This window comes from Vombatus ursinus, unplaced genomic scaffold, assembly GCF_900497805.2.
Source record: "Vombatus ursinus unplaced genomic scaffold, bare-nosed wombat genome assembly UNPS02014807.1, whole genome shotgun sequence".
NCBI lineage: Eukaryota > Metazoa > Chordata > Mammalia > Diprotodontia > Vombatidae > Vombatus > Vombatus ursinus.
In genome coordinates, this window is record NW_020954585.1 from 11,172,981 (window position 1) to 11,195,129 (window position 22,149).

The 22,149-nt window shown below is 40.6% G+C and overlaps 1 protein-coding gene across 4 annotated transcripts in view; it reads left to right on the forward strand.

Moving 5' to 3' along the window:
• GRAP (GRB2 related adaptor protein) overlaps positions 1-22,149 on the forward strand; it is a 66,213-nt gene that overhangs the window by 16,293 nt on the left and 27,771 nt on the right. For 3 of the 4 annotated variants that reach the window (XM_027874753.1, XM_027874751.1, XM_027874752.1), the window contains exon 3: positions 3,600-3,722. The exons of the other annotated variant lie outside the window; for it this stretch is intronic. In XM_027874753.1, coding sequence (XP_027730554.1) covers positions 3,600-3,722 — 123 coding nt within the window. The remainder of the gene's footprint in view (positions 1-3,599; positions 3,723-22,149) is intronic. 4 annotated transcript variants of the gene reach the window in all.

Below are 22,149 nucleotides of genomic sequence, written 5' to 3' on the forward strand. Positions count from 1 at the left end.
TGTGCCTCTTGTCTCAGACTGAGAACTCCTCTAAGGGTCTGATAACCAGAATATATCCAACTAAGGGAGCCACATGGTGTTGGGTGTGCTGGTTTTATATAGAAGACTTAATTCAATGAATAATAGTCACAAGTTGCATTTATGTAACACTCAACAGCTTATAAAATACTTTCACACGTATTATCTCACTTGATCCTCACAGTAATCCTATGTAGGGCAGTTATTATTATCTTAATTTCACAGATGAAGATGTGAAAGCACAGAGATGCAAAATAACTTGCCCAAGGTCACATACACCATGGCTCAGGACTAAAGATCAGGATTTACATGGACTAGATTCAATACTGGGGGCTCCTTTGACCATCCAGGTTATTCCCTGGGAATTTCTGAATTTGGCTTATGTCTAGTTCTCTAGAGGAAAGTTCCTATGCAAGCACTTGGGCTAACAATATATCTAACATAGGGCAGGCTTCATTTCAGAATAGGGACTGAACCTTGTGATTTTACTGGTGTGGTAAGGTGAATAAACTGTCCCTACCAATACAGTTTGGCATCTTTTTTGTCTTCAAGTTTTCATTTGCAAGTCTTCATTTAATGCAACAAAAAACTTAAAGGACACCTATCCAAGGCCATAAATAATCAAATAAATCCTTTCCTTTTTAATATGCTACCATCTCCCTGCGGGGACCTATATAGTGCTCCAGTCTTAAGCTATTCTAATATTGACACCTCCCCCACGAAAATGGAGAATACTCAGTGTTGTTAGAAAGTCAAGCAATCTTTTCTTCTGGTGAGACCTATATTCCCAGGGGAATGTAGTCCTTAAGATTTGTAGTATTTGATTGAGGCCTCCCAGAATGAGAGAAGAACTCAGGGTTAATGTCCCAGATTTGCACAGTCCATATAGCTCAGTAGCAGTGAAGGGCAAAGGCTGGGTTGACTTCATGGCTCTATTCTTTGATGGTTTGATGACTCAAGCTTTCACTTGATCCAGGCACCCCGATATCCAGTCCAGGAATTTCTTCACCATTTTGTTACTTATACTATCTCTGGGGCTAAGAGGATCCCTGGGGAGACTGTCTGGATAGACTTTCATGCCTGCTCCTCCCTCCTACCCTAGGACCCAAGCCCATTCTCTAACGTATAAGCCCTCTCTCTTTATTTCCTCTCTGTGGACTCTAGCTCTCTTTTTAAGGGAAAGTAGCCTAGGAAAGTAGCACAGATGTTAACTTCATCAGTAATTAGACATCATCTGGGTAATAAGTACCAGTGAACTTCATCACTAAGGTGAGTTTAATCCAGGCATAACCTTGACAAAGAATTAACTATGTAAAGGGAATCTCATACTTAAAAAAAATTTTTTTTAGTAGATATCATCAATACCATAAAAATTCATCAGTAGACAATGAGAATTTTTGCACCTTGTACAAAAAATTTTGAACATTGACAAGGTCTAGGAAGAGCTTGGATGGAGACAGGGGTGTGCTGGTATAGGTTTTACAGCCAGCTCTGGGGCCGGGGGAGGATGCCTACACAACACTTAAGTTTAATCTGCATTATTAAAAATTTCTTCATTACTTTCTGAAGTCTAGACAATCAGGCACACCCTCTACATAGAAAAACCAGGTTTCAAATCTACCTCCACTCTGAGGGGATCATTATAGGTTTTCCCCAGGACATCTAAATTTAGAGGACAATGACTGCACTTGACCTTCTTATCTGGCTATGGAAACTGTTGAATTTAGGAACTGGCTAACAAAAATTAATTAGTGAAAGTAAGAAGCTGCCATATGGTGCTTCCTCTCCCGCCCCCCTTGTCACTGAGGCAAACCGTAAGTGAAGCTTTCCCCACCCTGTTTCCAATAGCAGCATTTCAGTATCCCAGGGTCTCTTTCTCTCTCCTATTTTGCCCCACCTCCTCCATGGGGGAGATTATGTTCCAGGGTCCAAGATTTCTCTTCAGGGGTATGCTGTAGCCAACTCTAACCAACACTAAGAGAGTCTGGCTATAGCAGAGGCTGTGATTTGGGGACTAATAAGAAATAAGATTGGAAATAAGATTGGACTGGGTCCTAAATGCCAGGCTGAGGATTTTACAAGTTATTCTGGAAGTAATAGGGAGTCTTTGAAGGCCAGTGAGCAGGGGAGCAATGTTGGCAATGATAAACCAGGAAATTTCATGTGAAATGTGTTATATTTCATGAGTTTCCCAATCTATTTTGGAGGACAAGTGAAGGCTGGAAGCATCTGACTTTCTGTCTCTTTGTCTTCTCCTTCCTATTCTGATGTCCTCATTTTCCTTCCTGAGAAAACTCACAGTTCAGGTCAAGGTCCCTGGTCAAGTTAGTGTCCTATTCTATATAGATGATGTGCCCTATCCTATTAGCTACCGTGGGGGAGGGATAGCACAGAGAAGAAGATACTCCCTGACCTTCATCTCCCACCGACAGATGAATGGAGGTAGTAGCATCAGCTGCCAAACTATAGCTTCTTGTTGATATAAAACAGGTACTCTTTAGGTCCCAGAATAGCCCTGGGGGATCTCCCATCTATGACTGATTCAACCTGAAACTTTCCCCTGTGGGGCTCAGTGGGGTATGAAGGAAGAGGAGGAGTAGGAAATATGCAGGACAGTTCCTCACAGACCTAATCCTGAGCTGACCAGGCAATAGAGAAGGGAAAATGTCCATTTTTTCTTGACACTAACAAGTCTGTCCTATATGCTCAGGGACATATATAAAACTCGGAGCAGGGGAGGCAAAAGAAAATGAAGACAAAGTCATTGTCTCATTGGAAAGGGGAATCATATGCAGAAAACTGATAGTGAACAGTCTTTATGTCGACGTAATACAAGATAGATATTATTTCATGCCACATGAGAAAACTCTGTGAGGTATTTACTCCGATTTACAGATGAGAAAAAAGTCTCAGAGACCTTACCCAAGGTCACACAACTAGCTAGGGATGGAAGCAGGACTCAGCCTCCCCATCTAGTCCTCCCCGCACCGTGCTGGCTACTCTGTCTTCTCCCTGTGGGTTTTGTGTTCATCTCCAGCAAGGCCAGCCATTTGCAGGGATGATTATTTGCCAAGCAAGAGACTACCTGCTAGTATGATTTTAAGGGTTCCGGCTTTCCATTCCTGTTGACTGCCTTTGTTTACCAGGGGACAAAGCCTCTGGTCCCATCGTCAGAGGTTGGGCCTCTAAGGCAAATATGCTGGGAATGTGAAGGAATGTGGTACAGTGCGAAGGAACCTGCACTGAGAGTCAGGAGGGCCCACCTCTTCCACTAATTTACCTCGGGCATGTGGTTTTCTTTCTCTAGGCCTTGGTTTCTTCCTTCCTGGTAAACTGAGAGGATTGGCCTAGTCACCCAGTGACTTCTACATTCTCTTCCAGTTCTCATATTTCATGGTTCTAGAGGTGGAATCAATGCCTTCTATGTTCTCAGCTGTTTGCTTAGAAGGAATTCTTGGCTCTAAATGCCTGAATGGTCCTGTTTTTCTTTGGGGGCACTTTTCTTGTTCTTTGTTCTTTTCTTTTCACTTGCTCCCTTGGGAACATCAGACCTCTCAGACTATCTGCCTTTCTTTCCATAGGTGGTTTGCAGGTAGGATCTCCAGGCAGTTTGCAGAAGAGATTTTGCTCAGACGAAATCACCTGGGAGCCTTCTTGATCAGAGAGAGTGAGAGTTCCCCAGGAGAATTCTCAGTCTCTGTGAAGTAAGTCTTTCTTGTCTACCCCTTCTCTTCCAAACTGGCCACTCTTGGGGGTCTCTGATGTCTTTGGGGTCTTCCACAGGGAGTTAGCTAGAATGGGTTAGTCTGTACTACCAAGGTGGGGAGAATTAAAGGGAAATCAGTATGGAGATAAATGATTGCTATGTGCCCAACTCTGTGGCCAAGATGGGAGAAGGCACAGTCTCCGACCTTAAAGAAACTACTATATAGTGGAGGTAGGTTAGACACATACACAAATGACTACAATACAAAGCTGAATGGGATGACTGCCAAAATAAAGCATCCCTCCAAAAAATATAAGGGGTTGCTATGGAGAATCAGAAGAAGAGATGACTTCAAGCTGGGGAAATCAGAGAAGGTATCATGGGTTCATGTGTACACATGTGTGCATGCCCATCTGTGTGTGTGTGTGTGTGTGTGTGTGTGTGTGTGTGTGTGTGTAATTGGGCCTTGGTGGGATTCCCAGATTTGTAGATAAGAGGTTCCAGGCAGAGAGAATGATAAGAGTCCAGCAAGAGGATCAGGGTAGATATTCTTCCCACTTGTCAGATAAGGAAACTGAATCCCTTAATGGTGATGTGTCTTATCCAAGGTCACAAAGCTGGGATTGGAACTTAGTTCTCATGACTAGACAAGCTGTTTCAAGACGGCAAGATGGCACAGTGGATAGAGTTCTGGACTTGGAGTCAGGAGGATCTGAGTTCAAATCCAGCCTCAGACACTTGCTGGCTGTGTGGCCTTGAATAAGTCATTTAACTTCTGTTTGCCTCAGTTTCCTTCATCGGTAAAGTAGGAATGATAATAATAGCATCTACCATCCAGGGTTGTTGTGAGGATCAAATGAGATAATATTTGTAAAGTGCGTTGCAAACCTTAAGGCAATATACAAATACTAGCTATTATTATCAGCCCAAGATTCTTTCCAACAGACCTGTACCCCTTAGTTTTTGGTGCCAGTGTGAATAGCACTGTGATTCTCTGATGTATTTGCTACAGGCAAGGATGCCTCTTAGTACCTACCAAGTTCTTCTTTTTCATCTAGCCTGGAAAAGTCTGCTCTTAAGTATTGCTAAGGAGTTAGGGAGGGGGTCAGGTCAGCTGCTCCTGACCCCTATAAGCTGATGCACCATTGGAGAAGGGCTAAAAGAAGAGTGATGAAACTCACTGCCAGCCAGGCCTCTTCCCAGCAGAATAGGATGCTGAGTGGGCCTACATCCTCTTGCATTTGCTCACAGCTGCAGAGCTCAAAGTTGGGCCATATGGTACCGCACATTTTTTGGATGTATGGTTCCTGCTTTGGGAGAAAGAAAGGAGTTTCTTCCAAGATAATCCAATCTTGGCCCCTGATAGGTGACTGGCTCAGATTCTATTTTCAAGCCCTCATCCCTCCATTGAGACAGAACATCTGTAAAGCAGAGAACAGCCGCAGGCCTAAGGGCGGTTACTTGGAGTGAGAGAAGAACCTATTGTTACCAGGAAGGGACTGTTGACCAGCTTGCTTTAAGCTCAGTCTCTTCAGGTCACTGCCCTCACGCTGGTCTGAAAATAAATCCACTTACCGAGTCACTGGGTTTTTCACTTCTACTTTTTGATTTGAATAGTCTCCCACAGGGATTAGGTGACATGAGGGGCCAGAAACTCTTTGATGCAGTGAACTTGGGGCTCCAAGTGGAACCAGATGAGGGGTAGCCCAGGTGAGGTACTAGAATTAGACATTTCATGTTTAGAGGCCCAGATATTAAAGGATGGGGCAGTGGGGAGAAATTATTAGAATAAAAATGTCTGAATTGGAAGGTGTCTTAGAGATCATCTGGCCCCAATGTCCTTGTTTTATAGATGAGGAAACTGAGACCCAGAGAGGATTGGTGACGTATGTGGCTAACTGTCCTGCCTAGACGCTGAGAGAAGTGCCCAGTCCCAGTAGCTCTGGGATAAGGAGTTTTTTGTTTGTTTTTTTAACTTCTTGAGCAGCTGGGTCTGTGCATTAAGTTCTTTGAACCTCATTGGTGGGAGGCAGACATGGGCTAGTTGTTCCTCATAAAGATGGACAAATAAACAAACCCGTCAACTTCTCAACCCCCCTGCCAGACACATAAACGTGTCCTAGGTACCAAACACTCATTTGGGCTAAATCCATCACTTCCTTGGACTAAATTCTACTTTCTCTAGGCTCCATTTTTATGGTATAGATACTCAGAGGGAGAAGAAGGCATGGAAGCCCACTATCTATCAGTAGGAGTAGGAATGATATTGCTGGATACCAAGATGAAAATATAGTATAATGTAACAACATAACACAATATAACATAATATAACATATAATGTGATATGAAAGATTGTAATATGATATATGTAAAATTCTTAGATATTAAAAATGTGAGAAGGCTTTTAATAGAAGAAAGAGTGCTCTGTAGTCAGCATCATGAATTCACAGGATAATGGAATCACACATTTAGAGCTGGAAGAGATTTACTCCTTTGTTCTACCAGAATTTCATATTTGGGAGGGACCAAAGCATAGCTCTCAAAAGAATCCCAATATAATATACCCAGTAAATGGTAGTCATTCAGGCTTTTCTTTTCTTTTCTTTTTTTTTTAAAGGAGGCAATCAGGGTTAAGTGACTTACCCAGGGTCACACAGCTAGTAAGTGTCTGAGGCTGGATTTGAACTCAGGTCCTCCTGACTCCAGGGTCAATGCTCCATCTACTGCGTCATTTAGCTGCCACCATTCAAGCTTTTCTTAAAGATCTTCAACAAGAGGGAGCCCACTAAATTTCAAGGCAGCCCACTGCACTTGTTGATAACTTTAATTGTTCAAGAGTTTTCCTGGTAGTATCCCTAAATTTGCTTCTTTGTCTCTTCCAAACTAGTGCTCTTGGTTCTGCCTTCCTAAAAACAAATTCAATGCCTCTTCCACATGACAGCCCTTCAAATACTTGAAGACAGCTACCATGTTCCTCTTGAGTTGTCTCTTCCCAGGATTAGCATCTCTAGTTCCTTCTAACCATCCTTATGGGGCAGCTAGGTGGCACAGTGGATAGAATGCTGGACTGGGAGGCAGGAAGACTGCTCTTCCTGAGTTCAAATCTGGCCTCAAATACTTAGCAGCTGTGTGACCCTAGCCAAGTCACTTAACCCTGTTTGCTTAAGTTTCCTCATTGTGTAAAATGAGCTGGAAAAGGAATTGGCAAACCGTTCTAGTATCTTTGTAAAGAAAATCCCAAGTAGGTCACAAAGAGTAGGACACAACTGAAAAAACAACTCAACAACGTACATGAGACACTTTACTAGGATGGTAGAAGAGTATTAGCTTGCCTCTGGAGGTTGGCATAACCTTACCAGTAAGACAAAGTGAGTCGTGTGGTGTGGGAGAAAACAGCAGACCTGCAGTGTTCAAATCCTGGCTCGGATACTTCCTAGCTATGTGTCTTTGGGCAAGTCACTTCATTTCCCCATGCCTCTATTTCTTCTGCAAAATGGGTCTAATAACATTTGCACGACTTACCTCATAGGGTTATGTGAAAGCCGCATTTTGTAAAACTCAGAGAGCTATGTAGAGGTTAGTGTTCTCCACCACTGGACATTTGTTTGGATGTTGTAATAGGGATTCATGATAGGCATAAGGATGCACTAGATGACGTCTAAAGTCCTTTCAACTTGAAGCCTCTGATATGACACCTTGTCCCACCTCCACTTGCATATTTTGGATGTCCAGGTCCCTGAGCCATACAAAGTTGCAGAAAAAGGAAAATCTATAGGGTTTATCCATTTGCAAGTCTCCTTCCCTCCCTCCTTCTTTCCCTTCCTCCCACAGAGTGCCTTTAGTCTTCCCTACTGTGGTAACAGAGGTAACTGCTTCTTGTCTCTACATTGGGTCTCTCTGTGTGTGTATGGGGTGGAGGAGAAGGGCAAGCCTGCTTGGAAGCCTTCCCTTTCCTCAGCTGGTGGCCATGCCCAGAAGGCAGGGTCAGGTCCTCCATGAAACCTTGTCTGATAAGGGCTCCCATGGGGTTGTGCCAGCTTCTCGAGGGAAGGGGTTATGCCACCTCTATTCTCACTTCTACAGCACTTTGGCTTCAGACCCTTCTCTGAGCAAATACCTAACTCTCTGTCCCAGAAGGCATAGGACTCTGTCCTTGTGGGATGAATTGTCTCAGTCTAAGGAAGACAGAAGAAAATCCACTCTTGGCTTACCATGAGGCCTGTAATACCCTGGACGCTTTGCCCTGGATGGACCTCCTGAGGCAAGAGTTGGATTCCCTTAGAAGATAACCAGGATTTGCCCTGTGCCCTATGAGGATAATAGCAGTCTGCCATCTCTAACACTTTGGTCAAAGTATAATGCAATTTGATTGGTCTGGCTTGTCCAATCCTCCCTAAATCTGGTATGGAATCCTAGGATCATAACATTTCATAGCTAGAAAGGGAAGGGTACAACTATTTATTAAGCACTTACTATGTGCCAAGCATTGTGCTAAGTGATATAGACATATTATTTCATTTTACAGTTGAGGAAACTGAGGCAGACAGAGGTTAAGTGACTTGCCCAGTGTCATACAGCTAGAAAGTATCTGAGGCTGGATTTGAATTCATATCTTCCTGACTCAAGGCCCCAGGGCTCTAACCATTGAGCCACCTAGCTGGAAGGGACCTAGAGATCAGTTTATTTTATAGAGGAGGAAACTTGGACGGGGGTAGAAAGAGTGGAGGGAGGGAGGAGGGAACAGAATTACTTACCTAAGGTAACACAACTAATGAATGGCAGACCTTGTACTAGAACCCTGCTCTCCTGATTCCTTGGGGTCCAGGGAATCTCACCTGTCTTTTTTTGGCAAATATATGCCCACTCTCTTTTGTGATAGTTACAAGACAAAGTTAAAAGAGATTGTGTCTTTGAGGAAGTTACAGTTTCTTTCTTTGGGGAGATAATACACAGGACATAATATATAGGAAATAGTAAAAAACTAATGAGATTTATTTATAAGGATAAATCCCAGCCTGAGGAGTCCAAATAATAAAAGCTGCTAAAACTCCAAGAATAAAGAGTGAAATTTGACTGGGATGTCCTAGGAAGGTTTCTTGGAGGATGAGGGGCTTGAAATAGACCTTAAAGGATAAGTAGATTTTAGAGAGGAGGAGGAAAGATGCCTTTGCGGGGTTGGGAGGGGAAACAGTATGATCAAAGGCCCAGAGACGGGAATACTCATAGCATCTAGGTGCCAGGTATGAGTTTAAGGCCCACACGAACTATACCCCAAGTTACTAAAAAAACTGGCAGATGTGATTGCTGAACCACTGTCAGGGATTTATTTTTATTTTTAAATTATATTTTATTATTTTGAATGAACACAAATCTGCCTTCCCTCCTTCTCATTCCCCCTTTCCCCACTGAGAAAGAAATAAAAACAAAATCCCTGTTACAAATATGTATAGTCAAGCAAAACAAATCACCACATTGACTATGTCCAAAATAATGTCTCAGTCTGTACTCTGAGTTCATTACCTCTCTGTTAGGAGGTGGGTAACATATTTCATCATGAAATCACGACTTGGTTATTGGGTTGATCAGAGTTCCTAAGTCTTTTAAAGTTGTTTGTCCTTTAAAGTTGTTTAAAGTGATTTTTGAAAGCCCATAGAGAGTGGGAAGATTGAAGAAGAGTAAATGTCCTAACTTCCAAAAAAACCCCCAAAAAACAAACAAACGGGAAAAAGATAGACTGTGCAAATTTCAGGCAAGTGAGCTTTACTTTTATTCCTGCCAAAATTCTAGAATGTATTTATGACAGGAACCTCTTCACAAATGTGATGGGGGTGGGAAGTGGGAGGGGGGAGAAGATCCTGCAACTCCCAGGCTTTACTTTCCAATGAGCCCATATGCTTCCGTTCCTCTGGAAAATCCCTGTTTTCTCTTAGATCCTGCATGTTATTCATAAATCACCACAGACACAAGTTTATAGTGAAACAAACAACTTAATTAGATTAGTAAAAGCAGAGTAAAAAAATCAAAGAACTACATCCGAGGCAAACACCCCTACAACCCCGTAGCTCAAGGAAGTCGCCTCATTTCTTCCCACCCCCTAGGATGGAGGTTGTGAACTCCAATCTCTTCCTGCTCCCTTGTCCCATTACTTACCGTGAGAAGGGGAACAGAAAGCAGACATACACTTCTGTCTCTCAAGGAAGACAGATTGCTTCATCACCAGTGGTAATTAACTCTGCAGTTTGAGGTAAAAAAAAACAAAAAACAAAAAACAAAGAAACAACAAAAAAAAACTTGCTGGGCAAAATAGCAATAAATTGGATACTATAAGCGAAACATCCCAAAGCACATTGTTCTCAGAGCCCTACCTCCCAGGGATATTCCTGAGCAGGCCATCAGTCTCTATTGCTTGTAACAATGTCTTTATGCCTCTGCAGGCTACTGGAGTAGAGCCTTTCTCAGCCAAACTCTGCCTGCTTAGAAACAGAGGATGTTTTTCTTCATGGTTACCATATTTTCACATCTGTATTTTCTCTCCCCCCCACCTCTCTCTCTCTCTCTTTCTCTCTCTCAGTCTCTCTTTCTGTCTCTCTTTCTCTCTCCCTCTTTTAAGTCTCATGCATCATTCCTATATTTTGTGCCATGTTCACAAGTTAGTCCATCCACTCCTCATCCACTTTCCCCAGCCACTAAGGATTTGGGGAGAATAGGGCAAACAAAGCTATACCAAAACATTAAAGTATGGAAACACTACTCTGCGTATTGCTAAAGGGATGGTTAATGAACATCTGGACAAGGAAGCTGTGATCATAGAGAAGTAACATGGCTTCATGAGAAACAAGTCATGGCAGCCTAGCCTTATTTTTTTGGATAGGATAACAATCTTGATAGGCGAGGGGAATGCTGTAGATATGGATTGCCTTGTTTTTAGCAAAGCATTTGGCAAAATCTCTCCTTGTAGACAAAAAAGCTCTCCTTGTAGACAAAAATGGAGAGATGTGTGCTGGATAATAGAATAGTCAGGTGAATTCAGAATTGATTGGATAACCATACCTAATTAATAATCATTTGTAAAAATTAATCATTAAATCCATAAATAATAATTAATAACTATGTTAATTATTATAATAATGTATATGTTAATAGATAATAAAAGGTATCTAGTAGAGTGCACAAGAGAACTATGCTTAATCCTATGCTTTCTCAATATTTTTATCAAACATTTTAATCTAATGACTAATAACTTAATATTATTGTGTATATAACTTGCTCTGTATATATTTTAAGTTGTTTCTTAAAGAGACATATTGCTTCTTAAAGACAGGGACTACTAGCTGTGTGACCCTGGGCAAGTCACTTAACCCCATTGCCTAGCAAAAACAAACCAAAAAAAAAAAAAGACAGGGACTGTCTTTTTCCTTTTGTTTCCCTTTTTTGTATCCTCAGTGCTTAGCACAGTGCCTGGCACATAGTAGGTACTTAATACATGTTTATTGATTGATTGATTGATTGATTTACTTGATTGATTGAATTACTTAGATAAAGGACCAAGTAATAGGCTGATTAAGTTTGCAGATGACACAAAGCCAACACATTTGATCACAGAGTCAGGAACTAAAACAATATTTATAGGCTAGACTACTGGGCTGAATCCAATAAGACGAAGTGTAATAGAGATAAATGTAAAATCTCACATTTGGGTTAAAAAACAACTTCACAAACAAGAGATGGAAAAGTTATGGCCAGATAGCAATTCCTCTGGTATGCCAGTTGGCATCCCAGTCTTAGTAGACTGCTAGTTCAACATGAGTCAACAGTATGACATAATAGATTAAAAAAAAAAGTAAAGCCACTGTGATCTTAATCTGCATTTAGGGGCAGGAAGTCCAGCGTGAGGTAATAGTCCCACAGCTAGAACTATATTCACTTCTAGGGGCCACATTTTGGAAAGGATAGTGATAAACTAGGGAGTGTCCAGAGGGATTGGGGGGCAGGACATGATGTCTGTCTTCAAGTCTTTGAAGGGCTGTCACATGAAAGGGGAATTAGATTTGGGTTGCTCGGTTCCTGAGGGGAGAGGTAGGAGTAATAGGAAATTACAGATTTGCTCAATGGGCAAATTTATTCTTGATGTAAAAAAAAAACTTCCTAACCAGTAGAGCTATCTAAAAGTGGAATGGACCGACTGGAGAGCTTCAAGGAGAGCCCTAGACAATGAATTGACAATTATTTTGCAAAGGAGATTCTTGCTCAGAATTTTGAAGGATGAGTGGCACTAAGACAAGTATAAGAGATGAAAGGGGGCTTGGGAGGCAGGGGAACAAGATAGCCTCTGAAGTGCCTTCCAATACTAAGATTCTGTGATTCATAGTATATTTGGTGAAAAAAAATGGAGACTGTCTCGGTTAGACCGGTGAGTATATGTATGGAAGCAGTGGGAGGTAAGTTAGGAAAGGAAGTGAAGGATTTTGAAATGATTATTCTGGATGGTATCTAAAGGGCAAACGGGGAGCCATACAAGGTTGTTGATAAGGGGGCATGACCTCATAAAAAGCAGGGTTTTCTGATGAGTCATTTGGCGGTGGTTTCTTAGAGCTATTCTAGAGATTAGGCTGAGGTCCTGCCAGTGGTGAGAGAGGGCATTGACAGGTTACATCAGACCAGGGGGAGTCTGAGGTCAGGTTGAACTCTCCCTGGTACCTAGGTTTAGGGTACAGAGCATGACCTCTCTCCAATGTTCCTGCAATAACGAAGGTTTAGGGTTCCTAGGGGCTTCTCTATGCTAACTGCCTAGCAGTCTGGTTCCCACTTTGACCGATGTCCAATGATAGCTCCTTGCTGAGAATGCTGTCCCTCATGCTGCAGTCTTCACATGTTGAGAGCCCCCAGACCTGCAGCCGGGACTACTCAGAGAGTGGTTAGTTCTGAGGGGGTGAAAAAGGCTTCTGTCCAATCCCTGCTTCCTACAGATCTCCCTGTCAAAAAGTCGGGGGTGGGGGGGGGAAGGTGGGGGGGGAGAATAAGAAGGGAAAGGTCAGGTGGTCTAGGGAGAACAAAGCCAAAAAAAGGTATTCTTGGAGATCTGACTTTGGGTTGTGCAATGAGAAACAAGGCCAAATCTTCCTATGCTCTACTCCTAAGAAGATCAGGCATTTCTGCAAAAGAGAGTCACTGACATTCACTTTTCTCATGAAAACCCAGTGAAGTAAGTAGTGCAAAAATATTATTCCCATTTGACAGATAAGGAAATTGAGGCACAAAAAAGGTTAATTGACTTGTGCGAGGTCAAATAGCTATTCATGGTTGAGGGTTAGGACTCAAACATGGGCATTCTAATTTGAAAAGCAAGGACTTTTTACATTCCACCAGACTGCCTTCCATTAACCAGTGTATCACTTCAACCACATCAATTTAACTCTCTGTACCTCAGTTTCCTCATAGGTAAAATGGGTATAGCGATGCCTGGATTAACTACTTCACAGGGGTGAAATAAAAAGGTTTTGAAATGCTTTTTGAGCAGCTAGGTAGCAGATAGAGTGCCTGGCCTGGAGTCAGGAAGACTTGAATTCAGATCTGGTTTTCAGACACTTAGTAGCTGTGTAGCCCTGGACAAATCACTTAACCCTGTTGGCCTCAGCTTCCTCATTTGTAAAATGAACTGGAGAAGGAAATGGAAAGCCACTTCAGTATCTTTGCCAAGAAAATCCCAAAGAGGGTCACAAAGAGTTGGATTGGACTGAATGACTGAACATCAGAAAAAGTGCTTTTTAAAAGATTATAAGTTCTACGTAAAAAAAAGAGATCCTTATTTGTTATTATTGTCTTAAGGCTATATCTCTCTTCATCAACTATCTTGCCAAGTGGTCAAATGTTAGGGAGTTTCCATCCATAGGAACAAAAGTCCACAGTAGGTCCACTCAGTGTCAATTTCCCTGAAGTCCTGCAGGGGCTCAATTATCCAAATTGCAGTGACCACTGAACTCCACTAGATGACACCCTTTGCCCACATTGTCTCTCCTGAAATCTAGGCAAGTAGAGCAGTAGACTACTGCTGTCTTCCCCAGCTCCTGAGGTGAGCAGAGAAGAGAAGAGAAGAAGAGAAGAGAAGAGAAGGGAAGGGAAGGGAAGGGAAGAAAAAACAAAAGGAGAGGAGAGTAGAGCAAAGTGGAGGAAAGGACTATTCTTTAGTTAATTACTGAACTATCCTGACCCCCTCCTATAACATACAAAATCTAATGTGATCTTAATCTGCATGGAGAGGCATACACAAGCAGCCACCCAACCATATACACACAGATGCCAAAACTAGCTAATTCAAGTTAGGCATGGAAGATGGAGGGGACCAGAGGAGTGTTGGAGTCCACTGGCTTGGAAGGGTTGTTTGTTAAATTTTCAGGGTGAATGTTTACAGCTCAAAATTGTAAGCCCTACAAATCAGGGCTTGATTTATTGTTTTGTTGATTGTCTAAACCTAAGAAAATGATGGAGAAAATGTTAATAATGAAAATTAAATTTTAAAAATGTGTTCTGCCTACATGTTTTCTCTGGTTGGGGCTTAGGGACAAAGTACAGACAGAGGCTACTGTTGTAATCCTACTAGAAGATGTTATGGCATAGGAGAAAGACCATTGGACTAGGAGTCAGGGATTTGGGTTTGGATCTTACTTCTGCTACTACCCTTGGGATCCTGAGCAAGTCACTTGATGTCTCTGGGCCTCAGTTTCCTCATCTGTACAAATAAAGACGTTATATCAGATGATCTGGTCCCTTCTAATTCTAAATCCTTGAGTTAATGACCACTGGACCAGATACTTGGCCATTCTATGACTCTCTTTCCTTCTCTGTAAAATGAGTAGTTTGGACTACTTCCTTCTATTTCTGACATTGTATGTGATGAGTGTGTCAGGACAATAGAGGAGGTGTCAATGGGAATAGAAAGAGAGGACTACTGTGAAAGACATTATGAAGGAAGAATGGATAGGATTTGATAACTGAATGGATGTTGCAGAGGTAGGGGGTTGTCATGGAAAACAAGTCAAAGATGATTCCTGTTTGGAGTCTGAGAGATTGAGAGAATGGGGGCATCACAAACAAACAAGTCAGAAGGAAGACCTGGTTTTGAGGGGAAAAGAGTTCAGTTTTTGGAAAGAGTGAGGTCCTGCCAGAGTACCCTCCCTTGTTTTCCTCAGAACCAGAGGGAGATGAAGACAATAGACATCAAGCTAAAAGAGATCTCAAAAAATCATCTAGTCCAACCTTTTCATTTTGCAGGTGAGGAAGCCATAGAGGTTAGGTGACTTGTCCAAGGTCATATAGACAACAAATAGTGAAACCAGGTTTTCTGGCTTAAGATCCAACACTATCTCCACTATACTACAACCTTATGGCATCTTTTTTTTTTTAAGGCAATTGGGGTTAAATGACTTGTCCAGGGTCACACAGCTAGTAAGTGTCAAGTGTTTGGTCTGAGGCCGGATTTGAACTCAGGTCCTCCTGACTTCAGGGCCAGTGCTATATTCACTGTGCCACCTACCAGCCCCAACCTTCCTGCATCTTGAGACATCCTCCCAGCGCCAGGCTAATGCTACCAACTCAATTCAATATTGCGTAGACATTTATTTAGCATCTGCTGTGTGCTAAGCATTGTGTTAAATGCTGGGGATATGAAGAAAGGTAAAAGATAGTTCCTAGGAGTTCATGATCTAACTGGGGAGAAATCATGCAAATAAACTTTCTGCTGGATAAGATAATGAGTTTACTTTTGGGTATGTTGAGTTCTGACTTCAGGACAATCAATTTGAGATGTTTAAGATGTAGTCTGACCATATTTTACTCATAGATGGTAGGATTTCTTCTTTGCCCATTTTTGCAATCAATTTATGTAATATTAGAATTAATTGTCTTCATTGTTTTATAGAATTCCTTTGTGAATCTCTCTTGTCCTATTTTCCCCCCTTAGGTTTTTCTTTTATGACTTGTTCAGTTTCTTTTTCTGAAACTGAGTTATTTAAATTTTCTTTCTTATTCATTTAATATGGATAACATATTTTGGTAAATATTCATCCATTTCATTTTTTATCAGTTTTATTGGCAAATAATTTGGCAAAATAGTTTCTAATAATTTCATTTATTTCTTCTTCATTTGTTATAAACTCTATCTAGGCAACTAGATGACAAAGTGGATAGAGTGTTGGGCCTAGAAGTCAGGAAGACCTGAGTTCAAATTCAGTCTCAGACATTTATTAGCCATGTGATCCTGGCTAAATCACTTAAGCTGACTGCCTCAGTTTCCTCAACTATAAAATAGAGACTAAAATAGCATCTATCTCTCAAGGTTGTTGTGAGGATCAAATGAGACAATATTTGTAAAGCACTTAGCCTGGGATATAATAAGATATAAATGCTTGTTCCATTTCTCCCTTTTAAATTTTTTGATAATGACAATAGAGCTTTCCTCTTTCTGTCTCTCTGTCTCTCTTTTTATCAGATTAGATAACAATTTATCTATTTTGTTAAGTTTATAAAGAATCAAACATTACTTTTATTTATTAATTCAAAGGTTTTTTAAGTTTGTTTCCAAATTTATTGTTCTTTCATTTTCAGAATTTCAATTTTTGAGTGTATTTGTGTTGATTTATTGCTTTTCTATTTTTTTTATCTGCATGCCCAATTCATTGATTTATTCTTTCTCTTTCTTGTTGATGAAAGTGTTTAGAGATAAAATTTTTTTTTCCCCCTGTGGACTGCTTTGGCTGTATCCAAAAAGTCTTGGCTCTTTAATGAAATCACCTAGTTTCTATGATCTGTTCTTTTGTCCGTTACTTCTTGAGGTTTAGTCTCTATTTAAATTTTAATTCTTTTTTTCCCCTTTCTTTGTACCTCTAGCACTTGCACAGTGCTTGGAACATAGTAGGTGCTTAATAAATACTTGGTGACTCACTTTCTTCAAAGGTCCTTTGTTGGTTATAATTTTTATTGCATTGTGGCCAGTTTTTTACTGTTTTTTTTCTGCATTTGTTTATGAACTTTTTAATCGTTGATTTTTGTAAAGATTTCATTCACATTTGAGAAATAGATATATTTCTTTTTATTCCCATCCTGTAATCACTAGAGATCTATTATATCTAACTTTTCTAAAATCCTATTCAGGTCCTCCTTGCTTATTTACTTATTTGTGAGATTTGTCTAAGTCTGAAAGATAACATATTAAGGTCCTCAACCATTAGAGTTGGTATCTATTTCTCCTTGTTATTCAATTAATTTTTACTTCAAATACTTAGATGTTATGTGGTGGGCAACTTGCTGCCCACCCCTGTCTTTGCCAGTCAAACATATATATTAAGTATTGATATAATTTCATTATCTATTTTTGAAAAAAAAAACCACACTACATTCTGAATACCCAAAAAGAATATGTCCACATGCAAAGCAGAACAGAAATAATGTGAAATCATATGTGGCACCATGAATCTCCATTATACACAGCTTGCTTTAAAAAAAGTATGTAATAAGTTCAGTCTGTTAGTTTCCTACTTATCTGTTTCCCTCTGAACTTCCAACTGTTCTCTTCTATGCATTTTAAATATTGTTTCAATGGCCCTCTTTTCTTTTTCTTTTTTTTCTTCTTGGTATGTTATCTCTAGCTCTTCTTTCCTACCTCTGAAATTCCTCTCCACTAATAAAAAAAAAATTAAAACACAGTCCTTGTATCAAATAAACAAAATCAAACAAAATGACTCCCCATGTTTGCCATATTCACAAATATGTCTCATACACCCTGGGTCCATCACTCCTCTGTCAGGAAATGGGAAACCCATTTCTTCATTGGTCCTTGAGAGTTGTGGTTTATCATTACATTGATTAGAGTGGTTAAGTCTTTCTGAGTTGTTTTTCTTTACAATGTTGTCACAGTATAAATTGTTCTTCTGGATCTATTCACTTCCTCTTTCATCAACTTATATAGCTCTTTCCAGGTTTCTCTGAAACTATCTCTTTTGTTATTTCTTATGACACAATAATATTCCATTACATTCATATTATGATTTGTTCAGCCACTCCCCAATTGATGGTCACCCCTCTTTGTTTCTAGTTCTTTGCTGTGGAGATGACTGTCCTCCATGCCTGGAATGCTCTCCCTCCTCTACTCTGATTCCTTCCTCCCCAATACATACTCTTCAAACCAGTGACACTGGTCTCCTGGCTGTTCCAAGACACTTCATCTCTGCCTCTGAGCATTCTCTCTGATGACCGTCTCTCATGCCTGGAACACTCTCCCTCCTCCACTCTGACTACTGACCTCCCTGATTTCTTTAAGACCCCACTAAAATCCCACCCCTACAGGAAGCCTTTCCCAACCCCTCTTCATTCCAGTGCCTTCCCTTTGTCATTATTTCCTATTTATCTTGTGTTTGCTTGCTTTGTATATATTTGTTTGCATATTATCTCCTCCATTAGATTGTAAGCCCTTTGTCTTTTGCTTCTTTTTGTATCCCCAGCCTTAGCCCAGTTCTTGGCATATAGTAGGTGCTAAATAAATGTTTGTTGAATTGAATTGAATTGTATATTCTCTTGGCCTATGTGAAAAAAAATTTTTTTGGATCATCACTCTAAGGTGTAAAATTCCTCTACCAATGCAGATCAACACTTTTCTGCAACTTAAGGTCTTAGAAAGTTGCATGAGTGATGCTGAGTGAAATGAGCAGAACAGGAGAATGTTGTACACAGTAACAGCCACTTTGTGTGATGACTTGACTTTGACAGACTTAGCCTTTTTCAGCAATGCAAGGATCTAAGACGTCTTCAAAAGTCTCATGATGGAAAATGCTGTCCACATCCAGAGAAAGAACTGTGGAGTCTGAATGCAGATTGAAGCATACTATTTGCTCTTTTTTTTTCTTCTGTTTTGTTTTCTTTCTTCTTTCTTGTGGTTCCTCCTATTGGTTCTAATTCTTTACAACATGACTAATGTGAAAATATGTTTAATAGGAAAGTATATGTAAAACCTATATCAGATTGTATGCCATTTTGGGGAGGGAGGGAGAGAAAATTTAAAACTCAAAAGCTTATGGAAGTGAATGTTGAAAACTGAAAACAAATTAATTAAAAAAAAAAAAAGAAAGTTGCCTTGGGGCTAAGTGCCTTGTCCAGGGTCACACAGTTGGTATGAATATGAGGTGGGATTTGAACCTGGATCTTCTTGACTCCAAAACCTGTTCTCTATCCACTATGCCAAACTGCCTCTTGCCCTTATGAATATACCCTAAAAAATACATTCTTGTGGTTGAGAGTTAAGCATTAAGGGAGAGCTCAGGAAAGGTAGCTATAAAAGAGAGCCTTGGAAATGAGCTTTGAAGGAAGCTAGGAATTTGAAGAAGCAAATATGAGGAAGAAAAGCATTTTAGGCATGGGAGACAGACCATGAAATGGCACAGAACTAAGGGATGAAATGTCATATACAAGGAATGAAAAACAGGCCAGTTTGGATGGAATATAGAATGTGTAAGGGAGAGTAATGTAAAATCGGTCTAGAAAAAAGATCAGAGCCAGATTGTAAAGAGTTTTAAATGCCAAAGACAGGAGTTTATACTTTAGAATTTGTGGAGGTGATTGAAAGCCATTGAAACTTCTTGATCAGAGGAATAATAACACAGTCAGACTCCTATGTTTCAGTACTATCAGTTTAGTAGTTGTGTGGAAGATGAGTTGGAGAAGCAAGAGTCTTGAGGCAGGGAGATCAATTTGGAGGTGAAAAGTGACGAAAGCCTGAACTAGGGTGGTTATAGTGAGAGTGGAGAGAAGGGAGTAGATTGGAGAAATGCTGTGGGGGTAGAATTTATATGAAATAACAACTGATTGGACATGGGAAATGAAGGATTGGATCAGATTCAGGTTGTGAACCAGGGTAACTAGGAAGGTTTCATTCAATTCAATTTAATATGCACATATTAAAGGCCTACTTTGTACATCACTGTGTCTAGCAATGGGGCTACAAAGACAAAAATGAAGTAGTTCCTGCCCTCAGGGAGCTTATATTCCATTGGAGGGATGGTGGTACTCTCAATAGAAATAGGGAGGTTAGGGAGAGGGGTGGGCTTCTGGAGGAAGACAATGAGTTCTGTTCTAGACATTAAATTTGAGATACCTATGGGACATCTAGGTAGAGATGCCCAGCAGGCATTTGATGATATGGGACTGGAACTCAGGAAAAATATGGGGCCTAGATGTGTAGATTTGGGGCCATTTACATAAAGATGATTATTGAGTCTAGGATGCTAATGAAAAGATAATAAGACCCAGGACAAAGCCCTAGGTTACCCTCCAAAATATGGTGGTGGTGATCCAGCAAAGGAGACTGCAAAGTAGTCAGACAGTAATGGCATATGGTGGAGAGTTCTGTCATGAAAACTCAGGGAGGATAGAGTATCCAGGAGGAGTTGGGGCTCAAAAGTGTGAAATACTATAGAGAGGTCAAGAAGGATGAGGATTGAAAAAAGACCATTGGATTTAGGAATTAAGTGATCATTGGTAACATTGAAGAGAAATTTCAATGGAGGAGCATAGAGAGAAAGAAACCAGATCATAACGGTTTGAGAAAGTGAATAGTGTGTGAGGAGGGGCAGGCAATGAGTCTAGAAAGCTTTTCCCAGGGATTTACCAGTGAATGCAAGGAGAGATTTAAGGTAGTAGCTCAAGAGAATAGAAGAGCCAAGTAAAAGGTTTTTGTTTATTTATTTGTTTTTAGCATAGAGAAGATCTGGGCATATGGGTAGCAGCATAGAACTAGTCAATGACAAATTGAAAATTAGAAAGAGAGTAGAGATAGAGTGCTCTTCCTGAATTCAAATCTGGCCTCAGACACTTACTGGTAGGGCAGGTATGTGACTTTAGTCAAGTCACTTAACTCTGCTTGCCTCAGTTTCCTCATCTGTAAAGTGAATTGAAGAAAGAAATGGCAAAGCACTCCAGTATCTTTGCCAAGCAAACCCCAAATGGGGTCATGAAGAGTTAGACATGACTGAAAAATGATGATGAAGAAGAAGAAGAGGAAGAAAAAGAAGAAGACAGAGGAGGAGGAGAAGAGAGATAATCAAAGGAATAAATTCCCAGAAGAGGTAAAAAAGGATGAGATCAAGAGTATAAATAGAGGGAAAAGGTTTTGGCACAGAGAAAGCTCATCTCTTCCTCTGAATCTGAAGCAAAGGAGAAGACAACAGATGATGTTGAGAGGAGGTAAATTGTAGAATTGGGAAGAAGGAGGTCACAATGGATGGATTCAGTTTTCTTTGTAAAGTTATATCCTCTGCTAAGAAGGAGGGAATGAGGTAAGGATTGGTGAAGGTGGCCTGAAAAGGGAAGAAAGCCTGTGAGTAGTGCAAAAGGGAGTCAATTAGGGAAGAATAAAGGGATTTCTATGCAATCCCAAAAGTCCAGTTGAGTTTAAATAAAATAAATGTAGGAGATCCCATTAGCACAGTTGTGTGACCTCCCTCAGCAGGCAATGGAGTAGAGAGAAAGCAGATGGCGGGGGTAATCTAGAGCTGGATTTTAGGAAGAGATAAGTACTGATAGATAAGGAATTTAAAAGTAGAGCCTGGTGTCCAGAAATACTTCTTTTCTCTCTAAAAGGCTGAATTTCCCCAAATTCTTGAAAAGAAAGGCATAGTTTCTTTTGTGTGTTAGTGCTGAGAGGTCTTTCTTGATCCATCCTCCAAAAAAGCAGGAAGTGAAAGACAAAAAGGGTCAACTGTTCAACTGATCCCTCCAGAACATAGGAAGATACAATCAACTATTCCAAAGAAAGGGTCAACTTCTTGAAAACTCATCATGTTGATCAGAGAGCTCCCCTGATTTACTCTCCCTACATTTCTGATTCCAGTGTGATCCTATAACTTTGGGATTCTGAGCAACATCCCATGACAACTTCTATTGGCTAATAAGCATTTGTTAAAATACATGTATGTATGTGTATATACAGATACGTATACATACAAATAAAAATCAAATAAATAACAAGTAGTTAAATACACACATTGGTTGGTTGTTGTCCTTCGTTCTGGAAGAGGACCAAAATGACATCACTATGGTAGAGTCAAGTTTCAGTGTGTCCAGCTGTGGCTGATCAGACCAATATGAGCTTGGAATGCTCTACCAACAGGTGAGGTACAAATACCCACATGAACATTTGGGGTGGATTCTCTAAATTTGCACATCCTGCATTTCCTTTGAGCTATTTCACTTCTGCTTTGGTCATAGAGGACAGCACCTTCTCTGATGTGGGCACACCATGCTGAGCAGTCCTGTACCAGTGTCTCCCATGTCACACAAGCAATTCCAAAGTTCTTTAGAGAGACCTTGAGAGTGTCCTTGTATCGCTTCTTCTGACCATTATGTGAATGCTTGCCCTCTGTGAGTTCTCCATAAAATAGTCT